Source organism: Ailuropoda melanoleuca, chromosome 15 (assembly GCF_002007445.2).
Source record: "Ailuropoda melanoleuca isolate Jingjing chromosome 15, ASM200744v2, whole genome shotgun sequence".
In the NCBI taxonomy this organism is placed as follows: domain Eukaryota; kingdom Metazoa; phylum Chordata; class Mammalia; order Carnivora; family Ursidae; genus Ailuropoda; species Ailuropoda melanoleuca.
Window position 1 is genome coordinate 51,389,895 of NC_048232.1, and position 12,854 is coordinate 51,402,748.

The following is a 12,854-nucleotide window of genomic DNA, read 5'->3' on the forward strand; positions in this document are numbered from 1 at the left end:
TACTTGAAGGAAAAACTAGTTCTTTAGGGGCTACTTCTGTTAAGAATTTAGCACCTTTCCATGTGGGGGAGTTGATTTATATGCCACATGGAAAATTACTGCATATTTAAAGCTTATCTTAGAGCTATAATAAAGCAGCTTATGTTCTAAATCTTCATGTCGTAAATAGGTCCAGAAGGGATTTTAAAAAGGCTTAATCCTTTCTTTAACACAGTACAAGTCACTGAAGTAAAACTTTCTGGAAGGATTCCTTTTATCGTAGGCAACAGGTAGCCTCATATACCTACTGGAATTGAAAAAAAAAAAAAAAAAAGGAACTCCTCCGCTCAGAAATGTGGGAGGGTTACATAAAATGAGCAAAATGATAACAGTTAATATTCAAATTGGTCAGGAAAGATTAAAATATATTTTTACAAGATTTCAAACTGACAAAGAAAATAAGTGTATATAAGATATTTAGATTAAGTTTCTGTAATATTAAAACTTAATATTAGGGGCGCCTGGGTGGCACAGCGGTTAAGCGTCTGCCTTCGGCTCAGGGCGTGATCCCGGCGTTATGGAATCAAGCCCCATGTCAGGCTCCTCTGCTGTGAGCCTGCTTCTTCCTCTCCCACTCCCTCTGCTTGTGTTCCCTCTCTCGCTGGCTGCCTCTATCTCTGTCCAATAAATAAATAAAATCTTTAAAAAAAAAACCTTAATATTAAATTCAGTGAACACAAACTGATTTTTACTATCTTGACCATTGACATGACATGGAGAAAATAAAGTCTGTTGGACTAATTATGCATCTTTCTATGAGTTATTAAGGTGATTGTATAAGCTATAAATGTATAGTCTGAAATCATATTGAGATTTGGCTTTTGAGACTTTTACATATTTATCTTAGGTAAATTTGTAACATATAATCTTACAATATACACTTGGAGTGAGGCAACACTTTTATAGACAGGTCAAACTATGACAAATTCACATAATTAATTAATGTAACTTTATATTTTCTATTTGTGCATCACATTTATTAACAAAGCCCGATAAATAATAGTCTATAATATAATAAATTTATTTATTCATGCACAAATGTTATTTGAACACCTGATATATACTAGCCACTCTATTAGATCTTGAAATACAGATTTCAAAAAAAGTCCTCAGTACTCAGAGGCTCACACCCCACTGCCACAGAGATGTAAATATATCTCTGTATAACTCTATATAGAGATATGTATATAACTATATATGAAAAGTAAAGTAATGGAAATTTTACTTTTATTTTTCAAAATGTACTATTATGTCACTACCTCTGTGTATAAACAGAATAAAGTTTTTCCTTGAGATGTGCCAAATACAGTTCAACAGATGATGTAGTCAATTGCTATCAACAGTGAATACATTTTTAGGAATGTTAGGCAAATATAGTTACATCAAATGAATAATAATAATATTACTCACAAATGCTTATTGATCACCCACCACTTGCCATAGTCTCTACAGCGTCCTGGGTATACAGTGGTAAACAAAACAGATAGAATCTTTGTTTCCATTAAGCTTTTAGTTTTATGGGAGAGCAGAAAATAAACAATTGTTGTGTGATCGCTGGCATAGCTGAATATGTATGCCAAAAGAGTTATATGTTATAAAATGGACAAGAATAGGTGCCATAGAAAGCAAGGGTGCCAGGGAACCTCCTAGAGGTTCATAGTCAGGAAAGGCCTTTCCCAGATAGCAACATTTAAGGGGAACTCCAAGGAATAATGATCAACTCATCTGGTAAATATTGAGAGAGGAATATTCTTGAAGAGTCTTGAGATAGAAAATGGACTAGCGCCGTTGTGGAACTGATAAGGTGAGCAAAGGTACAACACGTAGAACCAGGTTAGAGCGTAACTGACCAGATTACTGAGGGACTTTTGGCCCTATTTAAGAGTTGAAATGTTTTCTTTCTTATTAAAATGGGAATCTATTGAAGAGTCTTAGGTAAGGCAGTGAGTATGTTTTCCTTTTAAAGAGAATTCTCTAGCTACTGTCTATTGAATGGTTTGAAGGTAAGTTGGACAGTCATTCTTGCTGTCAAGTAGGTAAGTGGTCGTGATAGCTTGGATTGGGGCAGTGCTGGTATGAAGGGTAGGAAGAGGAAAAGGATGGATGAACAAACTCTTAACTGAAATACAGACTTCTAAAATAAGCTTCTCCATTCACTCACATTGTTGATATCCATTTGGTCAACCATTCTTCACTAAGCTCTATGATGCCACATGTACTGAATCAAATACTTACAAGCACTAGAAAGGAATTGTTAGAGATGGGTAAATGCATTCCTTTCATTCCATGATAGTATTGGAATCATTCCTTTGCTAATCTTTATTGGTAAATGCTATCATAATTGAAGGTACATAATACCTCTAAGGACTACTTTTGACTTATGATTATAAGAATTTACCCATCTTCTTAATTTTGAGGGTTAATCAAAGTCAAATGCAATTTATTATTTCTGGATATAATAAAAACTCTGGAGTACTTTAACACCTAGTGCAATAGCTTTTTCTGTGAAAGTCAGTTACTAGGGAAAAAACCTAACAAATAATGTATCTTGATCACAAAAGTTAATAGCCAATTGCAGCAGAAATTAAAACACAAATAAATACCAACATATTCTTCTTTTCTTTATTCATATAACTTCCATATTCATTGACTAAGGGATACTATGCTCCTTTATTGTTCAATCAAAATAGCACACATAAATGCCTTGATTTAAGTTTTGACATTGGTAATATTTTGGACATGTAAATACAGTAAATATTCTCATCATTATTTTTTTAAAGTACTTTTATTTTTAAGAGGCCAAAATCTATGGATTCTGAAAAATAGTTTTATTTTCCCCTTCCTATAAAATTTGTCAGCATACTTATTATCCTAATGGAAAAATTAAGGTACTTACTGATACATATGTATATGACTCTAAGGTTAGAGATATGTATACATGTATTACATTCCACACATATACTCACTTATTATATTTGAAAGTAACAGTTATAGTTTCATTGTCATGGGGTGTTGCAATGTTCAATAAATCAGTCAACTGGAAGGCTTTGATTTTATACTGTTGTTTCTATGGAACCTTTTTGAAAGCTATGTAGTAATTTCTGACATCTTAGAAGTTCCACTGAGATTTTTTGCTTGATACATCTTAATTTATGCCATAAATATAGTAATAGGTTAGGCCTTAAAGCAGATTTGACCTTAAAAACTATTTTATAATTTCTTAGTGTGTCCATTAACACTTAATATCAGTTCAACGTAAGTAGATAAAATTTCAATTTCAACAACTATAAATAAATCTTATAAGCTGATTGTATGTAGTAAGTGGGTATCTTCAAAACGTGATTAAGTAGCAAATGTTACTTTTTAAAAATTATCTTGTGTGATTAAAGAAGCACTACATGCTTTTGAGAAGTATGGCAAGCCCGTATCACATGGCAATTAGCACAAGTAGACGGAAATAAAACCCTTAAAAGAAAAAAAAGAATGAAATTAGATATCCCAAAATAGAATAAACACATGATAAAAGCTAGCTTTGTGATTACATGTTGTTATTAATATTACCATCATTACTATTCCAAGTCGTGGGCGGGATTGTGATGGAAGAATCTCACTGTCGTAAATATGTCTTCTGTTTAGTTTACACATGCAGTCTATGCAGTCTCTCTCTTGAGCACCTTTCCCTCACTGGCTCTTTGACCTTGGTCAAGTTACTTCTTTGCACTTCAATTTCGTCCTCTGTGAATTGAATTGCTTAAATGACTTCCAAGGTTTGCTTTGGCTCTATCGTGGTTATGACTTTATGAAATGGAAAATTAATATATTTGGCTTCGGTAGCTTTATTCAAAGTACTAATATTAAAAAGACACAATTAATTCTCATGCTATTATGAGTTTCCATTTACTCCATGGAAGTAATCATTTGGAATAAATCACTTTGGAAGATCTGCTTGAGCCAGGTATTCAGTAGAAATCACTAGCATAGCATTTCGTTTTTGGATAAAACTCGGAACTCATTAAACCACCAGAGCTACAGACTTATATGAGATACCCGATGAATCTGAATGCCGATAACCCGGTTAACTAAAGTGGTACTTTATTAAACATTTAAAACCAAAACTGCACTGAGATGATCTGTACAAAGCCATGTTGACTTTTATTAGCAGACTTCCTCTCAGAAAGCCTAAAAGTCTTATTTGTTCACAGTGAAAGTCTTAGGAGCTAATGTGATGCTCTCTGTCTGTTGCTAGATCTCCGCATCAGAAGACAGCATTCCTCTGAAAGTGTTTCTAGTATCAACAGTGCCACAAGCCATTCCAGCATTGGTAGTGGTAATGATGCTGACTCCAAGAAAAAGAAAAAGAAAAACTGGGTAAGCCCTGGTCATTCATCTCATTCGAAAGCTTATTAGTGCACAAGGAGTCAGGTTTTTTTTTTCTTTTCTTTTGAGCTTTAGAAATCTGTAGCAGTTTACAAAGAGTCTCTTTCAAGTGACTGGCCCCTGCAATGCTGTCCTCGTCACCAGAATTAGGGGCCATGGTGCTCAGGAGCATATGTTTTAGTCAGGACTAGTCTTGGGTTTGAATCCCAGCTCTGCCACTTACTACTTGGACCATAGGCAGGCTGCTTCACTTTTTGAGGGGGCCTGCTTTCTCTCATCTACAAAAACAGGATAATTAATACTGACTTTATTATAAAGGTATTGCAAGGAAAAATAAGATGACATCTGTTAATAAATAACAGAGCCCGGGTTCATTGTGGAGATGAGGAAGAAGAAAAGATGGTGGTGTGGTGGTGATACTGATGGTGGGGTTGGAGAAAGAGGAGAAGAATTGTAAAAAAAAGGGAAAGAAGAAACCTTGAAAGCTTCCACACATCTCACGTCAGCAGGGCATCGTGTGAATAAAGCTTCACCTCCTCAGAAATGAACTTCATTGGTGTCTGCTTCTATTTTTTTTTACAAGACATTATAGCAGAAACACAGAAATGCACTTTCCCAGAATAGTGCTTTACATTTGCTAGAGATAGAATTTATGATGATATTAAGCAATTGCTAAAAAATGGAGGGGAAGATGCTACCACAGCAAAATGTTGAAAAACCATGCAGTAAAGGATTTCTTTTAATACCGTGAACTAAAGGTAGTTTTTAAAATAAGGACAACTATTGATGAAATCCAAAACATATCTATCAGAGGATTTTGCTGGAGTGCCTACTATAAATAATGAAAGAAATATCTTTTTTGTTTTAAAAAAATGTTTATACAGGTAATATTTTAAAATACTGATCAGCCTTCATTCCCTTGATTTGTAATTCCACACTCTTTCATGTTTCTGCAAGGTGAACTCTAGAGGAAGTGAGGTGAATATAAACCGTGGACAATTTGGCATGCATCTATAAAAAATACCCTACCTTGGCATGAATGCTATTCATTTTGGCAGTAGGCTTTTTATACCTTTTAAAAACAGATTACCTTGTATGTCTTTTCTTTGTGTCTTTTCATTTTAATCTCAAATTTAAAAGAGAGGAGGTAAAAACCACTTTCTGAATAGAGCTGTAGGGGATGCCAATTCTGGTTTTGAATAGTACGGGAACTGAAAATTTGAATAGAAAATCACAATTAATGAAGTGTTAGGTGAATTTGATTTCATTTTGCTTTTTAAGTTTATACTGTCAGCAGGACATGACTTGATTGTAGCGCTAAAGTGGCCATTTAAAACAAATTGCCTTGAAGAGAGAAGCATTGGGAGTGGAGATCCCTTCAAGGTACTTAGTTTTAAATGAGTGCTCTGACAGCCATGCCCTTGACCCTGCACTATTTCAAAGCCTTCCGTGTTTGCGCTGCGCTGGATTAATATAAGAATAAAACAAAACACAAAACACGGTATCATTTTTTTCTAGAGATACCGTGCTGCACCTGTTAATACTCTGCTTGTACATACTGACCCCAGGCAGTGGCTAGGATGGCACCTGCAAACTAACGCCCCAAAGCCAAATTCTCCAAGTGCAAATAGACAAGAAAGGTAATTTCTGTCCTCTTTTCAGCTGAGAAGCTCATTCAAACAAGCCTTTGGGAAGAAAAAGTCCACCAAGCCTCCTTCCTCACATTCGGACATTGAAGAGCTTACTGACTCATCCCTCCCAGCATCACCGAAAGTGCCCCATAATGCGGGTGACTGCGGGTCCACGTCCATGAAGCCCTCACAGTCCGCCTCAGCGTAAGTCACTCCCTCTGTAGGATGCTGACGTCTTTTTAAAAAACAACTGCAGGCCAAGCCCCTGTTTGTGTTATAAATGCAGTCGGGTTGTGCCTTCACAGCAGCAACACCATCTGTGCTGGTCGTTTTCAGATCTTCCTTATAACTGTGGACAGCCCTGGTTTCTCCTTCCTTTTCCACATATTAGAATTTGAGTGCTTTGTGATCTCACTTTCCACTCTTCTGAGTCATCAGTCTCACTTCTTTTCCTGGCATTTGTCCATGTCTCTGTCTCACTGTGCATTCAATGCAGGTCACCCCTTGTCTGGCCACCAAAGAAACGGCAAAATGGCCCTGTGATCTACAAGCATAGATCCCGGTAAAATGGCGTGTGATGCATGCAACTTGCCAAGATTCCGGTTCTAACCTCAGCAGCGTTTGCCTTTGCTCTTTCTAAAATCACTCGCATGCATTTCAACAACAAAACCTCCTCTGTCTTTCTGGTTTTGAAGTCCAGCTTATTTTCCTAAAACCAAGCTGCAATCCTTTTGCCTTTAATTCCGTTAGATAACCGAGCATAGCATTTTTATAGTAGCTCACCATTTGATGTTACAAGAATGAATGGAACCCTGAGAATGTAGAACATGTGCTCTGATGAGGTGATTCTCCGTTTTATATACTAATGAAATCAAATTTCCTCATATGCCCATGACAATGACTAGCATAGGACTGTCATGGAGGACAGAGCCACGAATAGGACCATTAAGACACTTGTATATTCTAGATAATTTCACCACTTACATGGGAAGGAGAAACCTAGCACTATCATTTTGTAATCACTAACGTAGTCCTCACATTTTAAATGGAAAAGGTACTAGTTGATAAAAAAACAAGTTCTTGCACCGTGTTTCCTGCAAAACTGCCCACAAAATAACAATAACAACAAAACAATAGGGACATAATGTATATGACCTTCAAGCAGCCCTGGACTGGGCCCACTTGCATGGGTTGAAACCTGTGATTTAGCTTCATTAGCTTTGATCTCCTCAATCAGCTGAGCCTACCAGGAGGATTATATAACACTCATCCATTGTTTAAATATCCAAAACTAATCTCCCTGATTTATTTTCTACAATATTTATATTGGATTTTCATGGTAACTTGAAGACAGTGTTGTGGCAAATACTGTTATACTTTGCACAGTTTTGCAAAAAAACAAACCAGTGGTTTAAGAATGTCATAACTGCTTTAAAAAAAAGGAATATTTCATAAGCTGCAAGTGGAGATTTAAGTCCCTTGAAAAATGGTAGAATGAGATGGTGTAATGCTATGCAGCCCCATGAATATCAGCCACAAGGATATTTGGAAGATTACTTGGTATTCAGAATAAGGGATTGTTTTTAAACTTCAGAAAAATAGGAGGAAAGGATTAAAGGAAAAAGACAGCTCCTGTTTTCAGTTTTGAACCCATGAATATATTACTGTTTGTAAAACTCTTTCTCCTTCTCTTTAGGTTTTGCGGCAGCTAAGAACCTCTGTAGCTGCTGGATAATAGTGCAGTTGAGACTTAAAAGCAACACTAGTTTTCCTGATCCTCTGGCTTCCCCACCACCACCACCACCACTGATTTTGTGTTTGTTTCCTTCTTCAGGATCTGTGAATGCACAGAGGCTGAGGCAGAGATAATTCTGCAGCTGAAGAGCGAGCTCAGAGAAAAGGAATTAAAATTAACAGATATTCGACTGGAGGCCCTCAGCTCTGCTCATCATCTTGACCAGATCCGGGAAGCTATGAACCGGATGCAGGTCAGTGCCTACCTGCCAGGAGCAAAGAGGAGAGATGCAAAATACTATTTCTTTGCCACTCTTGGTTATCATAAAAACAAATCTGCCTTTTAAACTCACCGTGGAAACGCACTCTGTTTATTCAGTCTTTGCACCTCATTTCCTAACGCTGAATGGAGCACTTTGTCAAAGCCAGGGTTGGAAGTGAGAGTACCGACTGGCCAGTTGCTCTCAAGGGCCATTCAAGACACTTGTACCAATGATTGGAGTCACTTGAGAGCTGAACTTGTCAAGAAACTACTATAAGCCTCACGTCTTCACTTTCCCATGATTTACCTTTATGTTGGCTTTTTTCCCTTTTTTTGAAATCTGACTTTCAATTGCCTTTACCTATTTTCTATTGAGAGGGAAAAAAAAAGTAATGAGGAAACTACAGAAACGTAACACAAGCTTTCTAAATATGAAAGTAAAAGTGATGTAGAATGCCATCTGTAAAAGTAAAGCTTTTGTATTTTGGGGAAGCGTCTGAAGGCTGATTTCAGAGCCAGTCTGTGCTCAGACTAAGTTTTCGTTTTATTATCGTAAACTGGTAATCGCTGGGTACCGCAGAGGACTGAAATAAGAAAAGCTCATTGCTGAGCAGATTTATCTGCCACTGTGTATATTCACCAAAAGGTTTTTGTGGTTTAATGAGCCTAGTGCCCCCATTTTGAAGGAACAGAAACTTTTTCAGATATTAGCTGGGGTTTTGAAGTAATTTTAAATCGCCTCATTTGCATTGTTTCTGTTTGATTCTGGTTTTCAACTCTCCATGAGTTCAAAGTATTACAAATGGCATTATTTAACCTGTAAAATTTTAACAGTACATTTAAAATGAGGAATTTTTGGATGCCTGGGTGGCTCAGTCAGTTAAGTATCTGCCTTCACTGGCGCCTGGGTGGCACAGCGGTTAAGCGTCTGCCTTCGGCTCAGGGCGTGATCCCGACATTATGGGATCGAGCCCTACATCAGGCTCCTCTGCTGTGAGCCTGCTTCTTCCTCTCCCACTCCCCCTGCTTGTGTTCCCTCTCACTGGCTGTCTCTATCTCTGCCAAATAAATAAATAAAATCTTTAAAAAAAAAAAAATCTGCCTTCAGCTCAGGTCATGATCTCATGGTCCTGGGATTGAGTCCCCTCCCCCTGCTTGTGCACATTCTGTCGAATAAATAAACAAAATCTTTTAAAAAATAAAATGAGGGGGCACCTGGGTGGCTCAGTCATTAAGCATCTGCCTTCTGCTCAGGGTGTGATCCTGGTGTTGTGGGATCGAGCCCCACATCAGGCTCTTCTGCTGGGAGCCTGATTCTTTCCTCTCCCACTCCCCCTGCCTGTGTTCCCTCTCTAGCTGGCTGTCTCTCTCTCTGTCAAATAAATAAATAAAATCTTAAAAAAAAATAAAATGAGAAATTTTATGAACACTTTAAATATTATTATTCTTGATTCAAATGGTACCAGGTCCTAGAAGACTCCTCAAATATATGGTACGTTCAAAAACTACTTAAACAAATTCTAATGGTAAGGGCATCTACATATGTGAATACAAGTATATATGCATGTTAGAAAGAGGGTAGGTTAACTTTCCTTCTGTGGAGGAAATCCTGTTTTCATAATTTATATTTGTTTACTTAACATATCACCACATGCTTTATTTCATAAACCAAACAATCAACTCTGGTAAACGCGTTGGTAGTATTTTCTCACTCAAACTAGCTGCATTTTTTTTTTCTTGTTTCCCGTCCTCACAACAGAATGAAATTGAAATACTGAAGGCGGAAAATGACCGGCTGAAGGCAGAAACTGGAAACACCGCTAAGCCTGCTCGCCCGCCGTCGGAGTCCTCCAGTAGCACAGCCTCCTCCTCTTCACGGCAGTCCTTAGGACTTTCTCTCAATAATCTGAACATCACGGAGTCTGTTACCTCAGGTAATTTTGTGCACACACCTGCCTGAATCAAATCATGCCTATGACTTAGTGAGTGGGGAGGGGGCTGGGATTTGGAGAATCTCGCCCACCACCATTCTTACCTTATTCTTACCTTACCATCCTAAAAATGTTAGCACTCTTAATTCTCGGAAATAGCCCCATTCTTCTTTTAAAAATTTCCTCTACTTTGCTCTACTGTAAAAGAACATTCTCTGTGAAAGAGTGAAAGACTGAAGAGATAATGGTTTTCATATCATTTTTAAAAAATTACTTGTGCCTGAGAAGTACTTCCTTAATGATTACAAGCACAATAAAGAAGTAATGTTCTCAGTGGTGATCATTAGCATTTATGAATATAGTACTAGTAATCCTGTGCGATTTTATAGTGTTTTAAGTGTACGAAGCCCATTTACGAGTGCATGGGGACTTCTCTGTAAATTTGACCAGATGACCTTGCATGATGTTGCCTGGAGAGAACATAATGCTATGTCGTCACCCAGGGCACAGTTCTATTACATTTGCAACAAACAAAAAGAACTCACTGGATTTTGTTACCGTGTTCAGGGTACTGAGGATGGGACGAGGGTATAGTTTTATTTCATTGCAAATAGAATAGTCCGACATAATGTCGTCTTAGTATGTGACAAACTCTTCAGTTATAAAGTATAACTGCTTCTAAGGCAGTGAATCATTTTAGGTATAGAAGATTTAGTTTAGATTTACCTGAAGATCTGTGGTAATTGCAAAGTGCAGCCACCAGATGACGCTTGGAAACCAATGATATACGTGTTCCCGGTCAGTTCAGATTTCATTACACAACCGCACAGTTCTTCCTGGCTGGCCTTAAATTGCACTAAAATACAGAAGAAGAAGAAGAAAAAGAGGAACAGAGACACAGCATGCTGATATTGATGAAATGGTTAATAAATCACATCTCTTCTACAACCTCAGAATTTTAACAATTCTCCTGTTATAGCTGCTCTTCATAATGTAAAATGAGTGGCTCAAATGTATAACTTGCTTTCTTCTTAGAAAAGACAAGTGAGGACTAAAAGGGCAAGTAGGAGCTCCTTGAAATTAAAGAAAACACTGTATATCACATTTGGCAGGTTTGGGGGAAGGGAAATGAATTCTGAGAATAAGCATCAAGTGAAACAAATACTAGTAGCCAAGAAGAAACAGAGAGATATAATTAAATGAACTTGGAAATCATACGGTAAATTAGAACTATGGTAACTTGCATGTGTAAATTGTAAGGTGTTATCACCCAGACTCTTCAAAAGATGCTAAAAAAGAAAAAACAAAAACTTTAAATGTATAAATTCTGGGAGGCCTGAGCAATATCCTATATGTTGGCTTGTCGGTGATGAACCAAACGGAGAAGTGAAACAGGGTCCATAGCCAAAGGCAGTCAGTGACTGTCTTGTCCTGGCTTGACTCCTAAGGGAAGACATGGGCTCGTACCTTACAGGATGGCATCGTGGCAGGATTTCATTGCTTGTTACATGATTTTGGTTGATCTCATGGAAATATAATAAGGTTTAAAGGAGGCATAGTAAGTACTAAAGATAGTTTAGAAATAGAAGCCAAATAAAAATGAAACTAAAATTCATGTCCAGGAAAGACTAAAATTCATAAAGATAAATATAAATTTAAAAAATCAAATATAGGGGCACCTGGGTGGCACAGCGGTTAAGCGTCTGCCTTCGGCTCAGGGCGTGATCCTGGCGTTATGGGATCGAGCCCCACATCAGGCTCCTCTGCTATGAGCCTGCTTCTTCCTCTCCCACTCCCCCTGCTTGTGTTCCCTCTCTCGCTGACTGTCTCTATCTCTGTCAAATAAATAATAAAAAATAAAATCTAAAAAAAATAAAAATTTAAAAATAAATAAATAAATAAAAAATCAAATATAGTTTCTATGTTTATCAGGCTGAAAATACTGATGTCCATGATTCAGAATTTGGGGCAAATTTTTTTGGGGGGGTTCAAAAATGTACTTTTTATTACTCATTTTATTATTTATTTGTAATTCAATATTACTTTATTTCCTTAATTATTTTTCATTAGTGATAATTATATCTGAACTAACAAAAGTTTAAATCACATGACTAGGATACTGTTTTCACTGTCTTCACTCTTGTTTACGGGGTTCAAAATTAGAAATCGGAAGTGCCTTTACATTGGGGTTTTTTAGGAAAAGACTTTCTAGGGTTCATGATTAATTTTTTTAAAAAGATGAGAAGTAGGCAGGAGAGTGGATAATTGACAAGTGCTTGGTTCCTGAAATAACTACTGCATATTCCATACATCCAGTAAAGACAGAAGTTTGAAAAGCCTTCATTTTTTTGGTCAGAATTTTAGTTGATTGTAACCAGAATGGCAGATCTTTTTATTCTTCCTTCAAGATATTGACAGAAGACCATAACTGATTTTCCGTAAAACAACAACAACAAAAAAAAAACCCAAAAAACAACCCATACACAGAAACCCCTTACCTCAAATTTGCTGTTTCTCATTTTTTCTTGGAGTTGTTTCTTCAGGTGACCATCTTATCAATATTTTGGGAAAAGGGGGAGACACAGAGTGAGTCATGATGTGCTCCTCCCCCCACCGTGAAGAGAGGGAGTTACAATAAACACATGGTGAAAGGGGATAATGGTTAGAACAGCTGACCCTATTAAACACTGAGGATAAAGTGCTATAAAAAGCATTATCTCTGATGGTCTCAGTCACCCTATGAAGTAGGTGCTGTTTGAGCCCCGTTTTAGAGATGAGAAAACCAAGACCGAGGAAAGAGATGATAATAATTTGTTCAAGATTATGTGTCTAGTAGGAGGCAGCGCTAATATTTGAACCCAGAGGTCTGTGCGAAAACAG

The 12,854-nt window shown here is 37.2% G+C and overlaps 1 protein-coding gene across 8 annotated transcripts in view; it reads left to right on the forward strand.

The window, feature by feature from the left end:
• The window catches only part of NAV3 (neuron navigator 3), a 570,381-nt gene that overhangs the window by 526,200 nt on the left and 31,327 nt on the right, over window positions 1-12,854 (forward strand). For 7 of the 8 annotated variants that reach the window (XM_019803871.2, XM_002923310.4, XM_034644498.1 and 4 more), the window contains 5 exons: window positions 4,286-4,407; window positions 5,374-5,394; window positions 6,079-6,251; window positions 7,882-8,035; window positions 9,803-9,977. In XM_019803871.2, the coding sequence (XP_019659430.1) occupies window positions 4,286-4,407; window positions 5,374-5,394; window positions 6,079-6,251; window positions 7,882-8,035; window positions 9,803-9,977 (645 nt within the window). The remainder of the gene's footprint in view (window positions 1-4,285; window positions 4,408-5,373; window positions 5,395-6,078; window positions 6,252-7,881; window positions 8,036-9,802; window positions 9,978-12,854) is intronic. The other variant, XM_011229983.3, reaches the window with a different exon arrangement.